Source organism: Balaenoptera musculus, chromosome 10, assembly GCF_009873245.2.
Source record: "Balaenoptera musculus isolate JJ_BM4_2016_0621 chromosome 10, mBalMus1.pri.v3, whole genome shotgun sequence".
NCBI lineage: Eukaryota > Metazoa > Chordata > Mammalia > Artiodactyla > Balaenopteridae > Balaenoptera > Balaenoptera musculus.
Genome location: NC_045794.1, coordinates 98,874,091 through 98,897,908, shown reverse-complemented (window position 1 = coordinate 98,897,908; position 23,818 = coordinate 98,874,091). Strand labels below are relative to the sequence as shown.

The 23,818-nt window shown below is 48.9% G+C and overlaps 1 protein-coding gene across 1 annotated transcript in view; it reads left to right on the top strand.

Moving 5' to 3' along the window:
* Window positions 1-23,818, top strand: part of EFCAB6 (EF-hand calcium binding domain 6) — a 256,527-nt gene that overhangs the window by 215,980 nt on the left and 16,729 nt on the right. The window contains exons 26-27 of the mRNA XM_036864665.1: window positions 1,023-1,214; window positions 21,829-22,056. Of these exons, the coding sequence (XP_036720560.1) occupies window positions 1,023-1,214; window positions 21,829-22,056 (420 nt within the window). The remainder of the gene's footprint in view (window positions 1-1,022; window positions 1,215-21,828; window positions 22,057-23,818) is intronic.

Sequence of the window (23,818 nt, the reverse complement as noted above, 5' to 3'; positions counted from 1 at the left end):
CTTAGACCAACACGAGTTCTGATGTCCCTCTTTTTATACCGATGAAGTTAAGCTCAGAGAGGTTAAGGGTTTATGGTGGGCAACACAGCCAAAGTTCAGAGTCTACCACCTGGCTGTGGAGCCAGAGGTTTTCCACTGTACCTGGCTGTGTCGTATCTACACAGGCTAAATGAAAGCTTGAAGCCACACAGTATTAAGGTTAATTTGGTTACCTGTATAACACCTTGTGGACGGACAGGGTGTGCCCAGTTAGTCCTGAGTGAGAATTAACCGCAAGGGAATTTGGGTTTGGGTCTGCAAGCACGTTAAATTCTTACTTAAAAAAACTAAGATCTTAACTTACCCCTTGATACGGGTTTTCTAGTGCAATAGAAATGAATGATTTTGTTTCAACAGATGGGAAAAAATGTGCTTTCTTTTTATAGCAAATGTTTGCACTTCGGTTTGACTGCTTTACTGCTGGGCTGGCGCCGTCTGCCCCAGCCCCTCCGCACAGGCGCGGGCAGGGGGGTCTCCCCACCGTAAAGGACAGAGCCTCAGTGTTCAAGCCCTGGGGTGTGGGTGGGATGGGGTGGTCCCTTCTCCTCCTCCTGGCCACTTCCCACGTGAGACTCCTATCGTGAGACCCCTGCCCCACACCTGGATGCAGTGGGGTAGCGCCTGAGCTTCTCAGTCACAGGTGATTCATTAGGGAGCTAGAATCTAATGATGCAGAGACTTCGGGCAAGTTCCTTCATCCCTCGGAGCCTCCTCGGGACCGGTGAGGACCGGGGCTCCTCTTCATCTTCGTATCCGAAGAGGAGGGACTAAGGCGAGTTTCCTCAACAACACATCAACTCTTAGACGGGGTGCACAGCCTACCTGCCTGTCTTCAGTCCTCGTGCATTTATTTAGTCATTTAGAATCTACAGGGGAGTCACGTTCATTTGATTGCATTTGCATTCAGAAAAGCAATACTTAAGAAAAATATTTTTGAAATATTCACTTGACAGTAACATCTGCCTTTTTTTTTTTAATTGTAGGCATTTTCTGCACTGGATAAAGAGGACACTGGGTTTGTAAAGGCTTCGGATTTTGGACAAGTTCTTAAGGATTTCTGTTACAAACTAACAGATACCCAGTATCATTATTTTTTGAGAAAACTAAGAATTCATCTCACCCCCTATATAAATTGGAAATATTTTCTCCAGAACTTCAACAGTTACCTTGAGGAGGTAAGAATGTCTGCAGCACAGAAGCATTTCTTTTTGAAAAAGGGCTAAAATTAGTGTTTGCAAAATAGATAATTGATTAAAACCACATCAGGTAAATTGGCAATCACCTCAGTTAATTAGCTCATTCTAAATGAAAAATTGATATAAATTCTACGTAGTGTTAGAAGGTAAATACGTATCCTTTAATTCATTAGAAAGTTATTCTATTCTATTCTATTATTTTGTTTATTTTCAAAGAAGTTTAGGAGAGCCTGCTTTTGTCTGGTTGTTTTAACGAGTTCTAAGAATCTTAGATCCCTGAAGATGACCTAGTGTCGAGAGAAGTGAGGCCACTACACGTCAGGCCCTGAACCAGCAATGAGGGAATTGGGACCCACTTGGGAGGAGACATTTGTTAAGGACCCACTATGTGTCAGGCCCTGGGCAATGTATCAGCCAAGCCTGAGGTAGGGGTAATCGTGGAGTTAGTAGGGTCCTGGGGGAAGTCTAAGAGGGCTTCCTGGAGGAGGGTGGGTGGCTGACCACAGGGCTCTCGTTCCTTCCCGGGACCACTTCTCTGGCAGCACGAGCTGTTCCTTCTTAGGCTGTTTCTCCATTTCTAAATGTAAATGGACCTACATCATTAGCGACAATTACAATCTAGTTTCAGCCAACTTGGATTTCTTTGGTCACCATTCTGTGCTGAGTGAGAATGGACACACAGGCGTCCCTGCTGCCATGGAAAGGGAGATGAAAACAAATATGAAGAATCCAAAAATAGTGCAACAGCTAAATCACAACAGGCTTGTGCTGAAATGTATTTAACTGTCCTCCTGTAGCTGGACGCTGAGGTCATTTCCAATTGCACACTTTTGTATATAGTGAACACCCAAGTTCGTAAATCCTTGATCGCTTATCTGGCATACATTCTTGGAAATGAGATTGCTAGAGCAAATGGCATGAGCGTTTTTAAGGTCTGAGACTCAACTGTAGTAATAATAACAGCAGCAAACTCAGTATAGTGCTTTCTGAGGGCAAGGCACCATTCTTAGTCCTATATAGATATTAACTGGTGTAATTCTTTTGCTATCACTACGAGGTACATGCTAGTAATATCCCATTTTATAGATGAGGACACTGGGGCACAGACATCAAGACATTGCCCACAGTCACCCCGAAGGTGGGCGGTAGAGCTGGTTTGTGGCCCCAGAAGCCTGGCTCCCGACTCCAGGTCTCTGAAGGCTGTGCCATCTCCTCTGGGGTGTGTGAGTATTTTTATCCCTGCCATTTAGATGGACATTCCTAACAAAATATACTATTTTGTTGCCTGTTTTAAAACTTTATATATATGATATTGTATCAAATTCTGTCTTCGGCACTTGTGTTTTCCTTGCTTAATATCATGAATTTAAGATTGATCCATGTTGTTACATTGGCTTTAGTTCACTCGCTCAAGCTGCCATAAAATTAGCCAATTAAATGATAAATGAATATACTCTATGGAATGAACAAACCCCGTTCCGTCGTCGTCCTCCTGCTAATGGCATACAGGCGGTTTGCGGTTTTCTCCGTTACGAGCAGGGCACGGTCAGCCTTCTGTGACTGTGTCCTTTGCACACTCGGGGTCACTCTGCGTGGAACGGCTGCGGGAGGGGGCGGGGGCACAAGTTCAACTCCACAGACACCGCCACGGTGGCTGCACCGGTCAGCGCACGCTCCCGCCAGCCGTGCGGGAGAGCTCCTGACGCGCCACATCCCGGAGCCCTTGGTGTTATCGGGAGTTTAATTTCTGCCAAGGCTTTCAAATGTTATCAGCCATCCAGGCTCCCTCTCTGAGAACTGCCTGAGAGGATTCCACTCCTGTGTTGGTGTGGGCGTTGCACATGTCTCCTCCTGGTCTGTGACTTGTCTTTTTTCTCTTTGTCTGTGGTGACTCTCACTATTTTTATGTGAATTATACTTTTTTTTCTGATTTTAAAAGAAATACATATTGTGAAAAATTTGGAAAATACAGGAAAGTGTAAAAAAAAGAAGCTAGTCGTTTAACCCTGTGATGACGGTATAATGACAGGAGCAACCTCCGTACGGTTTAGTGAGACCTGCTGAGCTCTGGGCCCTCCCCCCGCATTTGCTCACCTGGGTGTTGCCCGGATGAGGGAGGCGGTCAGGTGGAGCAGGTGGGCCCCGAAGTCAGGTACCCGTCCCCGCAGCTGGAGTGGACGCCAGGCAGTTCAGCTTCAGAGCTGTCTTCTTCCCACAGGCCACACTGCCTCGGAGAGCTTCTTCGTCTTTTTTTAATGCATTTACCCCCAATTCTTTCACTGCGGTAAGATACACATACCATAAAGTTTGCCATCTTAACCCTTTTTAAGTTAATGCACAGCTCGGTGGCATTAAGTCCATTCACGTGGCAGTGTAATCATCACCACCCTCCACCCCCAGAACTCTCTTCGTTTTGCAGAACTGAAACTCTGTCCCCATCAAACACTAACTCCCCAACCCCTCCTCCCCCAGCCCCTGGCACCCACCGTTCTACTTTCTCTAGGAATTTGACGACTCCAGGTGCCTCAGATGAGTGAAATCTACAGTATTTGTCCTTTTGCGTCTGGCTTATTTTACTGAGCGTAATGTCTTCAGGGTTTATCCTCTTGTAGCACGGTCGGAACTTCCTTCCTTTTTAAGTCTCATAATAGTCCATTGTATGGATAGACCATAGTTTGTTTATCCATTGATCTATGGGTAGATCTATATCTATCCTATCCAGTGAACGCTTGGGTTGCTTCCACATTTTAGCTACAGTACTGTGAATAATGCCGCCGTGAACGTGAGTGTACAGATGTAATGCATGTTTTTACGTAGTGGAGATAACATTGTAGGTATAATCATGTATCTTGCTGTTTTTCCTTTAACATTAAATTCCACCAAGTCACTTCAAGTTCTTCCAAACCTGAGTTAAAATGTCTGCATAACATTCCATCAACTCCTTATTTTTAAGCATTTAGGTTTTTTTCCAGCTTTCACCACTGTAATTTACTGGGCCATGAACACTTTGTATGCAAGTCTATGTACACATTTTGGACCTTCTTCCTGAAGAAAGAATCCAAGAAATAAAATAACTGGGCTCAAAGGACAGGAATACTTTTATTGATCTTGAAAGCAGCCCCATTTTTAAAAAATAATTTTTTCTATTAGGTTGGATCATATGAAATAACCATTTTTAGAGTCCTAAATGATTGAATATTGACAATTTCATATGGTTTAAGCTAATATTTGTAGAAGTCGTCTGTGTCCATTTTACATGATTTGGAATATACCAATCATTTTGAAGGAGAGAATTAAACTCACCTCTAGGGACAAACAGTGTTAACATGTTGGTATATTTATCTCTAATCCTCTTTTTTATACAAATATCCTTTGGGGGTGAGGTCAAGGACAGAGAGTATATGCTGCTGAATTAGGGGGTGGTTGGGGATTTTCGCAACTCTTAAAAGACTCTTTTATATTTTTTCATTTATTTTTGTTTGAACTTTTAAATTTTATTTTATTATTTCTATTAATTTAATTAATTTAATTAATTAATTAATTAATGTTTTGGCTGTGTTGGGTCTTCGTTGTTGTACGCGGGCTTTCTCTAGTTGCGGCGAGCGGGGGCTCCTCTTCGTTGCGGTGCGCGGGCTTCTCACTGCGGTGGCTTCTCTTGTTGCGGAGCGCGGGCTTCAGTAGTTGTGAGCTACTTGCAGTCTCTACTGGCAGCACGCAGGCTCAGCAGTTGTGGTGCACGGGCTCTAGAGCGCAGGCTCAGTAGTTGCGGCGCATGGGTTTAATTGCTGCGCAGCCTGTGGGATCTTCCCCGACCAGGGCTCGACCCCGTGTCCCCTGCACTGGCAGGCGGATTCTTAACCACTGCGCCACCAGGGAAGTCCCAAGTCTCTTTTTTAAACAAACGTTTATTATTTGTATCAAAGTAATATATGCCCACATAGAAATGAAATTGAATTGTTGCAGAAGATTTAAAGGCAGAGGTCACTTGATCAACTGTTCCCCGCCGTCCTGCTCCCCAGAGGCAGCCACTGTAACCCCCTGTCGTTCCTCCAGCTGCACCTTCCCGGCTCTCAGCGCCTCCCCTCCCCTCCATTCCCTAACCACCCCCGGATAGGAGAGAGGGCTCGGCTTTCCCACCCCAGCTGCCCAGCTCCTCCTCTGGGACCCCTGCATGTCCCTCTGGAGCTGCCTTTTCACTTCCCGTGATATCGCTGGCATTTCCACGTCAGTGATTTGTCTCTAAAGCAAATCACTTTGCTTTAGAGACAAAGTGGGGTGGGTGTGTACCATCCCAGTCACCCTCTCCATCAGCCAGCGTTTCCTGTGGGCCCGCTGTGTACCCAGCACCGAGTGGGCCCTGAGGTCAGCAGTGAGCCAGGGGCCTGCGTTCTAGCAAGGGAGACAAACGAGAAATGAGAATATGTACCAGATGTCAGAAGCCAGTATGTGCTGTGGGATAAAATAAACCCGGACAGAAGGGTAGCCCGGTGAGAAGGGGACATCTGGGCCGAGACCCAGCGGAGGGCAGGGGGGGACTCAGTGACCTCTAGGGAGGGGCTGTTGGAGCACCGCCCTGCAGGGACCCAGCAGGAGGGAGCCCTCGGGGCTTGAGGTGTGGTTGTCTGGGTGGGCGGGGCGGGTGGGGGGCAGGGGGAGTAGGAAGTGCTCAGGGACGGATGAGGGGGGCGGCCCTGTAGCACTTTGACTCTGAATAACATGGAGACCCAGGGAAGGTGTGGGGAGAGGAGCGTCGTGACCATGGCCAACTTACATTTTAGAGAAGTCACGGGGGACACCGGGTGGGGAAGACTCAGGGAGGGGGCCCGGGGGCGCCAAGGGCCAGTAGGGAGGCTGGCGCACCCTGGGGACGGATGCTGCTGGCGTGGCTCAGTTCTGGATACATTTGGAAAGTGGAAGGTGAGAGAATGAGTCAGGAGTGGCCCAGGCTTTGGGGCTTTGAATGGGGACGGGAGCGGGAGGACAGGTGTCCTGGGTCAGCAATCAGCGTCATTGGCTTCGCCGATGCCCCGTCGTTGGTCTTGAAGCGACTTCCTGTGTTCCGAGTTCGAATTACTGTAGAGTGTCCTTGCCAAGCACCTATAAGTACGTGCCCAAAGCCTTCCAGCGGCTCCCACTGGAGGACTCCACTGGCCACGCTGAGTCCTTCCGGGCTGTGTGCAGAGGTCGCGCAGCCTACAGGCGGAGGACGCGGCTCGGCCCCACTCACGGGTCACTCTGAGCACCTCTGCCGACCCTTGAGTTCCCGAAACCGGGGGCGATCGTCTCCAAAGCTTCAAACGTTGCCACTCGCTTCCCCTGACACTCGTCCTACCTGATTTCTTCGCAAAGTCCCCTTCACTTCTGGAAGCACTTTGCTGAACGTTCTTGCCAGGAGGTTCTAGGATTAATTGCAACGTGAGTGACGGTGGGAGATGTGTTTCGAGACAGGAGGGGGCATGGAGGCTGGCGGGACAGGGGGGACTCAGAGACGGCACAGCCTGGCCCACTGCCCCCAGCCCCCGCCTTCCCTGTCCATGCGCAGTGGGTGCTTGGGACTATATCACATCAGCCCCACACCGGCCTGGGAGGTGGGAAGTCCTGCTGAGAAGCCAGTGCTTGAGCAGAGGTGCTTTTACCGGAAGGACAAGTTGAGGTTGGGACCTCCAGCTTGAAAGGACGTGGTGTGTGAAGCCTCAGTGTGGGGCGACCACCACACTTTTGTCCCGTTGTTTTGATGAGGGAGGAGGGGCGCAGGGGCAGACCACCAGGGCCCTGCGTCCCTCGCTCTGGAGTTCAGGTCCCTTTCTCTGAGCAAAAGGAGACTCATTAAGACTTCTGAGCGGGGACATGGGTCAGCTTCCTCAAGGGCGGCTGGGATGGCAAAGTGGCTGTGTGAGAGCCGTGACCGTGACCGTGACCGTGTACACAGTGATGGTTTCGGAAGTGTAATCCTGGGCTGATGTTCTTAATAGAAGGAAAAGAGGTAACAAACAATAGGAAGAGTTAATGCATCCTCCTCGAGCTCATTAAATTCGTCAGCCATCTCTTCCTCTAGGGGATGCATGGGCGGCAAGGAATTAAAAGGAGATTACCAAAATGTAATTAAGGCAGTCGGGGCCTCTTCTCGCAAAGGAAGTTCGCTGTGAATAATCCCCAGCCAAACCGAATCTGTTCTTGGAAAAGGGACAGCTGGAAAGGTAGCTAAGGAGTCCTGTAAGGCCTTGAGGAGGTGGAAAGCACACAGAGGGTAAAGATGACGATTTTACACACCTGCCCACGATGCAGTTCTCAGTCGGGGTGCACCGCTGAACCTGCCCCCCAAAACCCGTATCGCTCTGTGCCTCGTGTGTCCATCACCCACAACAGGGGAAAAGCGTCTCAGCTGCTTTCAGAACAGGTGCCACGTTACTTTCAGATCCTGGCGTGCGGATCGGCCCTGGCCTGTGGCTTGGCCCTGGCTTTTTGGCTCCTTGCTCTTTCCGCTGCCCCACTGAAGCGTTTCTCAAAGTGGGGGTCACGGGCTGGCGCAGATCAACCGCCCACCGTCGGCTCAGCGCGTGGGCCGCACGCCACTCTTGGGACTCCGAGCTCGTCCCCTCCCCAGAGGCCGGGGAGCTGCAGACAGTGAGGCTCCGTCAGGCTTCGCAGACAGGAGCAAAGGACGTGCCTGGTGCCACCGGGAGCATCACACCTGAGTCAGGACAAGAAACAGTAGCTCAGGTGGCACAAAAGAAGAGGAACGAGGTATTAAAAGTGAAATGCTACCAGAGCCTTGGTTGAAAAGTAAAAAAGGAAAAACAAGACAAGCTCTGGACGTCAGCACTAACACCTTTTGCATAAGATTCTCACAAACGAGGTGAAAACGTTACCTGAATGTCTGCCCTCAACAAATACCTGTTTTTCACTTCTGGGAAAAACATTTTACATTCAAAATGCTACGTGCAAACTATATAGAGTATCACTACTTGTTTTTAGAAATCATTCCTGTTTAACATTTCTTCTAAGTCTTAAAGTGCAATTTCAGTATCTTCCGTGAATATAAAATAATGCTCAGAGCAGAAATAGAATTTTTAAAAGACACGGTAGAAACCCATATAAAATCTTTCTACTTTATTATCATGGAAATAATGGAATTTTTTAACAAAACACATCCTTATTCAATGCAGAGTAATTATTTTGTCACATTCTAGCTAACAGAGAGCCAATGAGATCTGTCCTTACCTTGTGTTTATAATATATTGTCTTTAAAGTCATCCAGTGAGATGTTGAGTAACTTGAAGATGATTTTTCTCCAAGAGAGAATCTAAGATTGTAGTTTTTCAACTGAACAAGAGACCGTAAAGCATATCAAAATGTTTGTAATCTTTTAAGAACATCATATTTATATTAGTTGCCAACAGTGTTACTTTGATTTATCTTTCTTTTTATTGTAAATATAATGGTGTCCATGTATTTTTAATGAGTATTATAAAGAATGGGGACATTTCCTTTTCAGGAAAAGGCTCGAAGATTATTGGAAATAAATTAAGGAAATTATTAAGATATGTCATTCCTGTTATTTACTCTTGCCCCTGATGGTGAGAAAGGCTAAGTCCTCTTGATACAATTTCGGTGATTTTTGAATGTTTCCCCTAAATTTCACTCACTTTCCACTTGCCGATGGGATAATTACTACCTGTTGTCCTGGAGACGGTTGAGTATATGGCAGGTTGGGAGGGATAACACAGGCCGCTTGGACACTTGCGGTGGCCTTGGTGACAGTGCAGGGTGAGGGGCTGCTGGGCCCACCGTGCCTGAGCTAAAGGAGAAGGACTGTTGTCAACCACTGCCTTGTATGAAAATGACATCATCACAGCAGAGGAGCAGTTAGGGGCCAACCTGCTCAAGTCACCTGACCACAGCCGGCGTGACGCGTTGCCGTTCTCGTAAGGTTAACACGGTTCTCCCAAATCTGAGTGCGTCGAAGCACCCATGCATCCTGGGCCCCATCTTGATCTGGAGCCTCCAGTCAGAAGGAGTAGAAGTTCCCCCGCCTTCCCCAGCTTCCAGGGGTGTGGACAGTCAAGGGACCGGGCACCTACTGCTCTAGCAGCTGCCAGAGGGGCCCCTGCCAGAATTAGGACAGGGCTCGGCCACCTGGTTTCCACGCCTCTTGCAGAAAAGCAAAGGGGGCCGTGTCAGGCTCGCTTCCACCTGACCCCTGTACAGCGCCAGCAGGGCCAGGCCCTCAGCCCGTCTCTGGGGAACGCTGTATAGCTCCTCCGATGTCCCACCTTGTATTTGTCACTCACTCTCGCATTCTCCAAACGCTTTCGCCAGCACTCCCCCCGAATCTGGGCTGGCGTTCTCTCTTGATTCCTACCCTCAGTGGGAATACACGAGGGTATTCATGTATAGGCTCTCTACATGTTCAAAATAAGCGGACTGTGGCACAGCCCACTATCCCCACAGACCCCCTCCAGGGCCATGGCAGTCTGATTTGCAGTCTAATTCAATTGCCAATGTTTGGATCAATTAAACATCAGAGTTGAGCTGTACCATTGATTCTACAAGGTCATGACCATATCAGGAAGCCAGGAGTCAATCCAAGAAGTCATTGTTCCAAACAAGCCTCGCAGAGCAAGTCCAGGCTGCAGACGGCACCAGTTTCTTAACTGTTACCACATACCTACATGTCTAGCTTGGAGGTGAGCTCTCACGTTCTGGCTTTAGCTGCCCCATTTGACTGGGAGAATGTTACCTTCGCACATTCAGCACATGTGTGACAGTGTGTGCCAGACCCTGGCCTGCCTAGTGATTTTGCCCAGACAGTTATTGTCATCTTCTTGTCACCCACAGTCAGACACCAACATCCAAACAGTGGCTAATACGCATTGGGCACGTGCTGTGAGCCAGGCCCTGTTCCAGGCACTTTACCTAAATTGACTCAGCTAACCCTCCTAAGACCCCTTTTAAGGATGAGGAAACTGAGGAACAGAGAGGTGACAGCATCTGTTCCCGGTCACACAGCTAGAAGTGCAAGAGCTGGGATTAGAATTCAGACCAGGACCAGGCCCCTGCTCTCAGCTTCCTACTGTCAGTGGGAGCCGTGTTGAGTTTCCACCCCACAGGATTGTCATTTGGATTAAGCGAGTTAATGCAGAAAGAGCTTTGCGTGGTACCGAACATAGCAAACACCAAATGTTTGCATTATTCTTTTTTTCATTCTATCCTACTTCAGTGAGTGCGTGGTTATTGTATAATATTTAGTAATGATGTGATTATATGGTGTGTAATTTATTTGGGTGGAAGAATTCATCTAATAGTTTCATAAATGAATTCAGCCATGAGCTTATTGAATCATTAAAGGGTTGAAGGGGTAGCTTAAACGTTTCCTCTACTTCTCAGCATTTTATGGCAATTTCGTGCTACCAAAGGATTTGTGCGTTGGGTGTTTGCAGAGGTGTCGGATGGATCCTTTGTGAATGTCGAGCTGTGTGGTGGAAGTCAGCTCGGAGAGCCGAAGGGGGAGGACCTAAGTCTGCACGGTCAGGGGCAGAGGTGGCATAATCAGCTCTCTGATGAGCTTACACCGTGTCTGGACATTGGGAGACCAGGCTTCCCGGGCATAGGGATCCCCATATGCAGAGACCCAAGATGGGAAACGTGTACTTTGGGCATGGCTAGAGCATGGGTCAAGGTGGGGCGAGAGGCCGGGGGCAGAGGATCTGGGAGGGAGGCCAAGGGGCAGGGCTGTTAGGGTGGGTCTCCCCCGTTCTTGCCTCCATGGGCATCTCAAAGCATCAGCTTCTCCAAGGCAGGGGTTTGTCTCTGCCGTTCACTGCTCTATTCCCCTTGCCTGGGATGGAGCCTGGCACACGGTTGGCCCTCAGTCAGTGCTGATGAATTCGCACATTCCTCTCTTGGGTGGGCTCTGTACTTGTGCATGTGGTGGGGCTGGGATCACGGAAGGATGGGAGAGCACAGCTCTGAAGTCATCAGCTCACAGGGGAGTAGCCTGGGGAATGTGGCCGGGTCCTGACCCACTTACTTTGTCTAGAAATAGAGAGAACCATGGCTGCCTCGAAGGGCAATGGGAGGATTAGAGAAATTTCTGCAACGCCCCAGCCCAGCGCCTGGGTGAAGGAGACACAGTGAAGGATGGCCACCAGGACTGGGTCTCAGTTAGACTTGGTTCAGTTGACTTGAAGCTTGACTTGATTGTAGCCTTTTCAAAGGAAAAGGAACCTGGAATCTCCAGATTTGCCTTCATGCATTGCCTAGAAAGAATCCCTCCGTGGTCAGAGATCCCAGTGTGGGCAGCGGTCACGCCACCGGGAAACTTGGGTTGTGCCTGCAGTTCTGGTGTCACCCTTTTGAATCTGCAAAGAGGATACTGGATTGCTGAGGCCAGTTCGTCGATCACTAAGACCTCCAGACCTCCCGACAGACGAGCGTCTACCCTTGGCCTCGTGCGTGCTGGGCTCTGGGAGTTGCAAAAGTTGGTTCCTTGATCCGGCGGGAGGCGTCTGTAGCAGCACGTTTGCACACAGAGCTTTCACTTTGCTCTCAACTGGATTTTTTTAATGTTTTATCTTTTTTTTTGACAGGCAGTTTTGCTGCTGTTGTTATTTTTAGCATTCATTAATTCACTGTAAATACAAATGAAGATACAGTGCAATTAATTTCTTTGCTAATCAAAATATTTGATCAAATGAAGCAATTTTTCAATTCTTAGAAGTAATTATACTGTTCTTTAAAAGGAAGTAGAGGAATTCATTACTGAGTATTTCTAATTAGGAGTTTTTGCTACCTGCTGTATTCTTATTCTGTAAGAAGTTTTGGGATTTTTTTTTTTCCTCCTGTAAGGAATCATGGGAAAAACTGTATAATTGAATCCCTAAGTATTCAGAACAAAACTTAGTAGAAGAATCATGCAGTCTGATTAGCTAATTATAACCTTCGTAATAGTTAGATTGATCTACCAACATGTTTCTAATCTGACAGCTGGAATGGACCTTGCTAAACCTTGTTGTCCCAGCCAGGTGACTGCCACCTTGGACACCCACAGGAGGAGTGTCACAAAGTCCCTTTGCAAAGTGCCCATTGTCAAGGAACACTGACAGCCAAAAAGCCACCTTCTCTTCTCTGTACTCTGAGCTCAGTACCTTTGATTTCTCATTAACTAGAAATTCAGAACTGAATTGGTCAGCTATCACTGTGTAACAAACAACCACGGAACCTCCAGGACTGTGAGCATTTGTTCGGCTTTTGCTTGTGGGCTGGCTGATCTGGGCTGGCTTGGCTCTGGTGGCCTGACCCGGATATCTCTGCTCCTTGGACCAGAGCGAAGTCACGTGGGCTCCTCTCAAGGCAGCACGACAGACACAGGAAGGCTTGCAGATCACGCAAGCACTTTTTAATTCTTTGGTCACGTTGAACCTGCTAACGTTCCCTTGGCCAAAGCAGTCATATGGCTGAATCCAAAGCCACAGGATAGGGAGATATTCTCAGCTCTTCAGTGGGAGGAACCCGGGAGTCCCATGGCAAAGGATGTGGAGACAGGGGAGTTGAGGAAATGGGCCTTGAATGCAGCATGCCACCAGCAAACAGATACACGGCGTGTCTCTGTCTCCAGCCCTACCAGATCATCTGACAGCTCAGCCCACCCCTCCACCCCTTCCCTACCACGTTCTCTCCTCCAGGTTACCTAGAGAAGTTGCTTAGGATACGATTTCATGGAAAATTGATTTTATAAGTCAGCCAAGAACGTGGCTGGACGTAACTTATTGACAGGACACTAGAAGGCTCTGTTATGGAATCATTCCCGTAACAGAGCTGTTGAAACAAGAGTACAATCAAACTGAATATGAGCTCACAGAGTCCCAGGGTCAGTGAACCCCCTGGAGCGCCCCGCCCTCTCTGGCTTGTTCTTACCCCGGGCTCACTCTCTCAGGTTTGGGTTGGGGTCACAAGTTTCTTACTTGGGGATCCCCCAACCCCTTTCAAATACGAGTGCCCTGCAGCAGAGATGGGGTTAATTCATCTTTATGGGGGACAGGTTAGTGCAGTGCCTTCCTGAGAGGACAGGATCCTCCCTGTTTGTCCCCTGTCTCCGGGGATGATTCTTGTGGGCAGTTCCCTCTGATTGGTGCAGCTGTCACGACTTTGCAGACCGAGGACCTTGGCCCAGAGAAGTGAGGTGGCTGCTTGAGATCCAGCCAGAAGATGGCAGGGCTCTAGCCTAGCCGTCCTGAATCTGAGCCCCCGCTCCGCCTGCAGGGCCCGAAGCAGCTGGTCAGGAGCCCGGGTCCCGTGGAGGGCCCTCCTCGAGGTGCGTGACCACGTCTCAGACCTGGCTTCCCTCCCCAGCGGGCTGGCTTGACCTGCAGGCAACAGCGGGTGCCACATGCCTCTGCCCTCTGATTACCCACCATAGAGACGGCGTGGGCCAGGAACCGGGACTCAACCCAGGTCTGCCCGACCTCTTGACTCAGGCAAAGATGTCTATTAAAATAACCAGCAGGGGCTTCCCTGGTGGCGCAGTGGTTGAGAATCCGCCTGCCAATGCAGGGGACACGGGTTCGTGCCCTGGTCCAGGAAGATCCCACATGCTGCGGAGCAACTAGGCCCGTGAGCCACAACTACTGAGCCTGCGCGTCTGGAGCCCGTGCTCTGCAACAAGAGAGGCCGCGACGGTGAGAGGCCCGTGCACTGCGATGAAGAGTGGTCCCCACTCGCCGCAACTAGAGAAAGCCCTCGCACAGAAACAAAGACCCAACACAGCCAAAAATAAATAAATAAATAAATAAATAAATAAATTTTAAAAATTAAAAAAAAAAAACCAGCGGAAGCAGCGAGCATGGCCGCCCACGTTTGCCGGGCGTTGGGCGAAGCACTGCGTGTGTTATTTTGTGGCGATCCCAGGCCTGCCCTTTGAGATGGTTGGGCTTTTATTCTCGGGAGGAAAGTGAGGCGGAGGGGAGTGCGTCTTGCCTGAGGTCACAAGAAAGAGCAGAACTGAACTCCATTCAGCCCTGAGCAGCCCCAAAGCCCTCTGCTGACGGTGAGCTGTCCTCGGCCTCCGGGCCCGGCCCTTCCACTTGACCAGCCTGGCCCCTGGTCGACTTCTGCTGGGTCCCAGGCGGACAGAACTTGGGTTCCTGGTGCCGCTCCCTGGCTGTGTTCTTGAGGCCGGGTGGGTCTGCCCCTTCTTCACGTTCGGCGTCAGGCGCTGCATGGTGGCGGATCTGGCCTGAGTCGCCAGGAGGACGGGACACAGGCTGGGGGTCCCAGCTCTGTGCCTGCAGGGCTCCCTCAGTCCATCAGCCGACACTGTGTGTACTGGGAGACAGCCCAGTCTGGGCAGAAGGCGGCCTCAGAGACGCTGGGCTGCGGGGCGAGAGGAGCGCTGAGCTGGGGCAGGAGGGGCTGGGCTCAGGATGAGTTCCGCACAGACCTCCCCCCGGGCCCCTTCCCACGCGGGCTTCCTCCCTCTGACCCCCCACTGGTTGGGGCGGCCTCTGGGGTGAGTCCGAGCAATGGCAGGGTTCAGAACCCCTGGATTACACCGTAAAGCTTGCGTTTTACTAAATGAGATACATGGCTACGTTTGAGCCTGAGAAAAACTCCATAAAATTGAGATGTTATTAGTCGGCTCTTTGATGATTGTGTGCTCCGTATGTTGGGACATTATTTCTTTTATGTATTTCGCCAACACTGTCGTGTCGTCACAGAGGGGACCAGGAATCTTCCTTTTGGGACAGGTGGCCCATACTTCTCTGCGACATCAAGAGGGACAATTGTTTAGTAAAACAAGGTTCCATGAATACCCTTGAATAAATGAGAGAAGATACCTTCAAAACATGTAAATCATTGTCTGATTGGGTCAGACCCATAGTGCATAAGAGTCTACTTTTTTTTTTTTTTTTTCATTTGAAAAGTCACCGGTGTGTGCAGTTGGCAGATGAGGGGCTACGGGGAGGAGCGCTGAGGACGCAGGCCCAGCGGCTCCTGCTCCAGACAGTAGTGGGGACGGAAGTGAGCGCCTGACACGTCATCCCTCCCGAGTTCTCTCCGTCTTGCAGCTGTGATTCCTATCCTGAGGGGACCTTTTATGTAAAGCGCAGTTCGTTTTGGAAAGTGACATTTGCATCTGAAGCTAGTGGTGTCTTTTCTGATTAGGAGAAACATTTCTTCTAGTTATAGAAAAAGCACTATTTTTCCCCATTCAGATATAACGATCACGTGAGAAGTGCCAGGGACACAAAAGCGCCAGACCAAGAGCCATCTGTTCTCCCCTGGCGTCTCCAGTCACTCAGAGCAAGGCTGGCGGTGGTGGCTGAGTGGCTTTGCGGAGAGCAGGATGGGAACCGGAACGTGGGCGCCCAACAGCCTCGAGCCCAAACGCCCCTGACGGGAGAGCCAGGAGGCCCTACCCTCCAGAGGCCAGAGGCTTCTCCGGGTGGCACGGGGTGGGGAGCAGCGCGGCTGCACCCCCTGGGGCCTGGGGACCTTCTGGTCAAGGGCTGGTCCCTTGTGCACCGAGGCGATGGCAGTGGTGCTGCTGGGGGCGGGGTAATTAGTGATCTTTGTTTTCTATTTGTGCCCTGTTTGTAGTTTTCTACAGTGAGCATGCAGTCATTAGCTTTGCAAGCAGCAAAAGAATATCTCTAACTGGCAGCGAAACCACCTTTGTGACAGACATAGTCCCCCCCCTCCGTGTTCACAGCCTGGCCTCTGGCTGTGGCTTTGGGGGTGCTGGGAAAAGCGCTGGGGGCACAGGAGGCCAGCGCTGCTCTCCTGACCTTCCCGCCAGCCTGTCGAGTAAGGATAATAGCGCCTCGGGTGCCAGTTTTCAAGGATTTGCACCTGTACCTCCTTCACCTCCTGGCTCAGTGGTTTCCTCCTCTGGAGGCTGTTTCCATCAGTTGTGTCAAGAGCACACGACCCGTTATAATCTCTGCTCACCTGTGAGACTGGCGCTCATGTCTCTTCCCCCCCAGACCCTACCCGGGCAAGACTATTTAAGGATTATTTGTCACCTCTGTCTCCCCAGCGTCTAGCGAAGAGCCTGGCACACAGCAGACATTCCAGGGGTGTCTGCAGAGCGCCCAGTACAGTCATCTCGGGCGTGCGTTGAGTGTTCGTCCTCTGTAAGTGCATCGCGGGTGCGTGTGTCACATGCCCGGTAGGGGTGTTCACCCTCCCCCCAGGGCTCTGGGATTCAGTGTGACCCAGGTGTCACTCTGATCCCTGCGCAGGTGGAGAGGGGGCAGATTCACATCCAGGGCAGTCGCACCGAGCGGGGCTCCAAGACCAGCCGCTCCTCCACGTCGCTCGCAGCCAGGCTATCCCAGCCCCCCAGCCTCAGGACCCCGGCCCGTGGGGCCGGCAAGACTCCAGGCTTGGGAGCCCCAGTCGTCTGCCTGGCCCTGCCCTCGCTTATTCCTCATCCAGAGAACAAGCGTTAGTACTAGGGTGTGTATACATACAGGTGTGTGCATGTGTGTGTGTGCTCGTGTGATCATTTGGACCCTTCTGTGGCCCCTTTCCACTTAGTGCACTGCAAACATTTTACCATATTGTTAAACTATTTCTTGAAACATTCTAAATAGCTGCACTGTCATCCATCTTCTAGAAATATCGTGTTTTATTTAACCATTCTCCTAATTTAGACATCTGAAGTGTTGCTAATTTTTTTTTAATTTTGTGAATTCCATAAATACTACTGTAATGATCATAATTCCATGTTTATTTCCTCAAGGAAAGTCTTCAAAGGGTAGGTACCAAGTCAAAGGATAGGCACTTTTATGGCTCCAGATACCTTATTCCACCTTCTCCAGCACTGATATCGTCAATCAAGAAATTTGCATTTCTTAGAAGAAAAAAGTGGAATCTTGTTTTCTTTTCCGTTTTTTTGCAGCATGACCAGGTCAGAGTTTTTTAACAGAAGACCCAGGGTGGCTGCCCAGAGCACTCATTCATTTGGTTGGCTGTGCGGAGACACTGTTCATCCACTCTTTCTTTGAACAAATAGCAGGTCCCACCGTGTGCCAGGTTCTTCTAAGCACTCGAGGATTCAGCAGTGCACAGAAGACTAGACTTGCCTTGAAGCTTATTTTCTGTTGGGATGAGAAAGACAATTAGGGTAAATATGAGGTGGATCAGAGAGCCATAAGTGGGATGGAAATGAGCAGGGAAAGCGAGAGAGAATCTGGAGTTCGGCTCAGGAATGTGATAAAAACCCTGAGAGAAGGGCGAGAACAGCAAGTGCAAAGGCCCTGAGGCAGGAACGAGCTTGCTGTGAATGAAGCACAGCAGGAGGCTGTCACACAGTGAGGTCAGAGCGAGTCGTGGGCGAGAGCCATTGTGACACCCTGCCTGTTACTCTGAGCAACGGTGGGAAGCCATTTGAGAGTTGTGCTTGACCTGATTTGCACTTTAAAGAGACCGTCCGCAGGGGAAAATGACTATGGCTTTTTGATTATGGCTCTGCCCTCCCTTACCCCTCCATCCAGAGAACAAGTGCTGACACGTGTGCGCATGTCATACACGTGTGTGTGTACTTTAAAAGACTGAGGGTGGAAACAGAGAGGCTGATGCAATAATCCGTGCAAGATGATGGCAGCCTGGACCAGGGGGTGAGGGTAGAGCGGGCAACTTCCAGGTATGCACTGGGAGCGGAGCCCCTGGGATTTGCGGGTGGTTTGGGTACGAGTGATAGAAAGATCCGTCACAGAGGACTCTATTCTGAGCTACTGGGACAATTTCCATTTGCTGAGATGGGGACCTCAGAAGGACTGTGTTTTGAAGCTGATGACGAAAGAAAGAAGAAAGAATTTTCCTTTATGAAACTCAGATGTTCTGTTTTGCTTGGGAGGGCCTCTCTCCCCCGAGGTTATCTTGGAGTCAGCCAGCCATACAGCTCCTTGCTACTTTTATAACATTGTAACAGTAGGCTTGGTGATGTAAGGGCTCAGTCACAGAAGAGACTGACTTCTCCTTAACAGTCTGAGTAGGTGTCCACTGATTTATTTGTATATTCTGGACCTAGCTCTTCTGATTCTGTTATTCTGATTATATCAAGTTTATGGTGTTTTTATATCTGGTGGCTCAAAAACATCATTGCTAGCCTTTTCCAAAAATTTCATGGCAAATCTCACATATTTCTTTTTCTTTACCAACTTTAATATCTATGTCTAATGAGTCCCCCAAATATCCATTGAGATATTTTTTCTTTTTTTTTAATTTTTAAATTTTATTTATTTTTTTATACAGCAGGTTCTCATTAGTTATCCATTTTATGCATATTAGTGTATATATGTCAATCCCAAGCCATTGAGATTTTTACTAGAGTTTTATTTATTTATAATTTGAGAAAGTTTTTACCTTTGGAAGTAGAGAGTCTTCACATCCAGGAACATAGTATGTGTCTCTTTTCATTCCAGTCTTGCTTTAATAACCTTCAATAGAATGTGTATGGCTTTCTTTGTATAGGTCTTATGCCTTTCAGATGTAATCTATCCCAAGGTATTCAATAGCTTTGTCATTAATGTGAATGTGGATTTTTTTTCACAATACAATTTCTAACTAGTTATATTTACTGTTTAAAAAAACAAGTATTGCTTTTTTGGGTATTTTTTACTTGAATCCAGCCACTTTCCTAATTGTCTTGAGATTTTCTAGTTGTAAAATCATATCCCGAATAGTGATAAATCTTGTTTTTCAACGTTTATACTGTTTATTTCATCTTGTCTTATTTCAAAAGCTGGAACCTCTAAAAATGTGACTAGCAGAACTGACAGTGAGCATGTCTATCTTGTTTCTGACTTTAATGGAAATGCTTCAGTGTTTCACCCAGGTAACATATTTGCAGATAGTATCTGTTAATATTCTCGTGTTTAGGATGTTCATTTTATTTCCATGTAGTTTATATGTTCTGTTCTGTTCTATACCATTTAGTCAGGAATGGCTGCCGAATTTTGTTAAATGCCATTTTGCCATCTGTTGATATGTGACCTTTGCTAATATAAGGAATTGAAGTTTTGCTAATTCTTGAAGGATTCTTATTCTTGGAATAAACCCTAATTGATCTTGGTATGCCCTTTTAAAATATGGCACTAAATATTCCTAATGTTTTCTTTTTTTGATGTATTTGCATTTATATCCATAAAGTGGATTGGCTTATATTTTTCTTTCCGAGTGTTTTCTTTATCACATTTTTGTATTAGAGTAATATAAAATGAACTGGAATACTATATATCGCTTTTTGTGTTCTGGAATAATTTGGCTAATGTAAAAATTATCTAGGCTTGACACCTTTTTACTGATAGATGGTAGATCTTTTAACAGCTTTTTAAATTTCTTTTGTGGTTACCTGTCTATTCAGGCTTTCCTATTACTTAAGTTAAATTTAGTAATCTATATTTTGCTAGAAAATGATTCAATTTCCTCCAGAGTTTAAAGCATATTAACTTAAGGTTGCCCATCCTACTTTGTTAGAATTCTTCCATATCTGTTGTTAAAATAGTAGTATTTCCGATTCGTTTTGTGTGCTAACGCTTCCAAAGAGCACTCACACACACCGTCTCGTGGGAGCCTTGGTTCCTCCTGGAAAGATGAGGAAACTGAGGGAAACATGGTTAAGTGGCTTGTGGGGCCACACAGCCAGTTAGAGGCAGAGTCTAGCCTCAGACCAGGGACCCAGCTTCCCCTGCGGGACACAAGCACCTGTGCTCATCCCAGTTTGTTCACCTGGGGTGCGTCCTCCTCGGGCCCCAAAGGTGTGACAAGTGTAAGGATGGACTTGAGCATGAGTCTCCATCCAGAAAAGGTCCCTGTACTCTCTGAGCACCAACACCCCTCTCAATGTTTAGGGAAAGGCCCTCCTACCTAGATACAGGGGGTGCATTTTCAACTGTTTGAACAAGTGTAAGATGCGTCTGTAATATCACTCTTTTTCTAGAATGAAAAAAGAAAAGCGTTCATTCGCTTTACAGATGGCTCCAAATGGACATATTTAAAAGCCTCTGTTAACCTTTGGGTGGTCAAGGATGTGGTGGGCTGTGGTTTGAGTGTGTGTACATTCACGTTTTGGGGGATATTCCCAGCAGCATCCTGTGTTTGATACAATTTCATAAAGTAACATTATACCCTGTCCTGAAGGATAGTAGCATATAATACCTATATTGCTATGGAATTGCTGAACCTGAATCGTGACCAAGTTTTAATACAGGCTGGGGGGATTAGATTGATCATCTGGTAAAGTGCTGGTGCTTTGAAAGAACTGTTATCCTAGCTAACAGTCATGAAGGGTTTTGATGTGGAGAAACCCAGCGTATCTGAGAATCCGCCCTGGTACGCGGGCAGCATTCATGCCTCCATTACCCCGGGGTTCTCACGGAGCCCGGTCTCCCCTCCCACCCCGGGGCTCCATCCCGTCCTCATACTCCAGGAGCCGACCTGCTGATGCAGTGACCACAGGTGTAGCTTCGGGGCCTTTTCCTAATTGCAGCAAGTAGATGCACATCAGGGCTGCAGCCCTGGCCGTGTTCACTGCCCTCGCAGGAGGCTGGGGACTCAGCCGCCCCCCCACCCCGGCTTCGCCCTTCCAGCTCCAGTCTCCTTAGTGCCCAGGATAGACAGAGGCCCTTGTCATCTCCAGGGCTGCTGATGGTCACTAAGGAACTTCCCTCGCCTGCTCTTCCTGTGGCCTGTCCACCACACAGATCATCAGCCAGTGCTCACTGAGATGCTGCACGTGGGCTGACGGCCCCTGCAGCTCCCCTGGCCACGAGCCCTTTGCCAGCACATCGGCCTAAACATCCAGTGAAAAGATCTTTCCTCTGCTCCTCTTTCCTCGTGGCTCACTCCTCCCTCCAGAAAGCTGTCCTGGGGTGCAGACAGGGCCTGTCCCTCCTCGGGGATTCTCAGCACCCTGGACAGCGTCCCCAGGCCCTGAAAGCACCTCCCAACACCCGGCTGTCCTTGCCCTACGAGGGGTGCTGAATGGGATCCAGGCCAGCGGGCGGCTCCATTGTCCCCACAGCCTCCAACTGCAGGAACCTGCGCTCCCCAGGATCAAATCCCTGCGGGACTCAAAGTTTCAGACCTAAGGGACACTTAGCCGACAGCGGTGCTGCAACGTAGTGTGGCAGCAGTCATCCAAAACCGCCTCTCACGTTGTAACTGCTGGGAGTGCAAATTAATCAAACTGAGGCTCGGAAAATGAAAGCAGTCTGGATCCACATCCTGTTGATTCCCTTACCACTCAGAGCAGACACTCACCGTGTGCTTGTTACACAAGCCAGAGGACAGGCTGAACGCGTGAAGGGAGGCGGGGAAGAGGTGTGCCCTCCCCAGGCCTGGCCCCAGCCCCTTGCCCTGCCCCACGGGGCCGACCCGCTCTGCTCCTCGTCCGTGGCAGATCAGCCCAGGCTTCCACTGCAGCCAAATCTGCCCCTGCAGTCGGGCCTCTGGGTCACACTGTCTCCTGGCTCGTCATCTTCCTCACTAAGCTGGACCTCCCAGGGCCTGCCCTGGCTAAGGCACCCAGAGCCAAGGTGACTCATTATGTATTAAATGGATCAATTTTCCATTCTGTTTTGCCCAGGCTGCTGCTGAGTGGGCTGAGAAGATGCGCAAAGGCCCGCCTCCCATCTCTCCCAAGGAAATGGCAAACCAAGAGGTCCTGGCCCGGCTCCACAACGCCGTGACCTGCCACCACCACACCATCGCCCAGGAGTTTGAGAACTTCGACACCATGAAGACCAATACCGCCTCCAGGGACGAGTTCCGGTCCATTTGTACTCGCCACGTCCAAGTTCTGACGGATGAGCAAGTAAGATACGCATTTCCTTTAGCCTCCTAAGCGATGCATGCGCGTCAGGCCGGCCCTTCCCAGAGCGTGAAAAGTTTAAGGCTGTTCTCTCTTTTTTTAAATACTTGAAGGTTTTTTTGGGGCGGGGGGTGGGTTGTTGTTATTTAGTTTTAAATCTTACTGGAGACTCACGGGAGCTTTCTGTTTATGTAACAGGTATGAATCGCACCATTTCAATCAGGGTGCAAATTATATCACTTTTATTTTTAAAACCAAATTAAACTCGGCTCCAGCTACCACTGTCCTTCTTCCTCCTTCCCCGGATCATTCCTGGGCTTAAGTGATCCAAAGAGGGGGGCCAGTTTTCTCCCACATCTGAGCTGGGAGTGCGGGGGTAACGGTGGATGTAGAGCCTGTAGGTTGCTCCGACTCTCCCACCACCTCTGCCTGCTGCTTCTGCTGCCGACGTTTTTGGTTGCTCTGGTGCTACCGCCCCAAGCATGCTGGTGGACACGCCCACCCCCAGTGGCCTCTCCACTGCCCCACAGTGGTGGACACAGGCCACCCTCCTCTGAGGTCCTATTGCCCATCACAGTAACCCTCACAAGAGTCTTTCTCTGCTGGTCTCTTCCACAAGGACTGAGCTGGGCTATTTTAGCTCAAAGCTCTAGCAACTTGCCTGCCCTGGCCTCTTTGGCCATTCTTGGCTTTCCTAGGCCAAGAGCACCTCCCAGCAGGACGCGTCCCCAGGGGCCTGACTTGCTCACTGGCTCAGCCGATAATCTCACTGAAAGTCCGCGCGGGGGAGCGGAGCCCTGGCTGCTGGGTCTTCACTGTGTCCCCAGCACTGAGCAGAGCTGGCACAGAGCAGGTGCTCAGCATGTCTCCCAAGGTGAGCGGACAGTGTCACATCCCCACCCCCATTCCCAGCAGGTCCAGGGGCTGAACAGCCGATGACAGAGAAACCACCGATCCAGTCCCGGAAGCAGATTTCCCTTCTTCCCAGAAAGTGCACTGCTACATGCCCATCCATTCCCAGAGAATAATGTCAGATGGAAAGGAACTCCAAAATACTCACAAAAGCAACCCCGCCTCCCCTCTTCCTCCGGGCTCTGCTCAGGCCCAGCCCAGGGAGCTCCTACAGCTCCCCGTGTGGAAATGTCAGTCTTTTCCCCTCCAGAGTTGGGTCCCTCCAAACTCAAGTCTCACACTGTCAGAGTTTTAGGGTGAGGACCGAAAGTATTCACGGGAAGGGGGTGAATCATCACATCCGCCCTCCATCCCTACTTAGGCCTCTGAACCTCGCTACCCCTAAAGAATGAATTTGTTAAAGATATTAGTAATATGGACATCAGATTTCACTTTCCTAAAATATCACCTTTTTTAGGCATAATGATCATTTCTGCTAAGCAAAATAATGCCCTATTTCCAAACAATTCTGTCCCACACGCATCCAAGCCCAAGTGAGCTCTCTATTTGCAAATATCAATACTTCTCTCCATTTCTACAAATGGATAGAAGCCTTTAAAATTAATACAGTTGCCTTTATTATTCTATGGGGCCAACTAATAAAGGTTGGTAATAAAGATTTTTAGTAATAAAGATTAGTAATAGAGATTTTTTAGTAATAAAGATTTTAGTAATAAAGATTTTTCATTCCATCTAAATGAGCAAAATTTTACTCTAATTATAGGTATAAATTAATGACATGCCGGCATATCTGGCATTCATAACAGAGAATTTGATTCTAATTGTCCACTAAGAAAGCTTCACCATTCCCGTC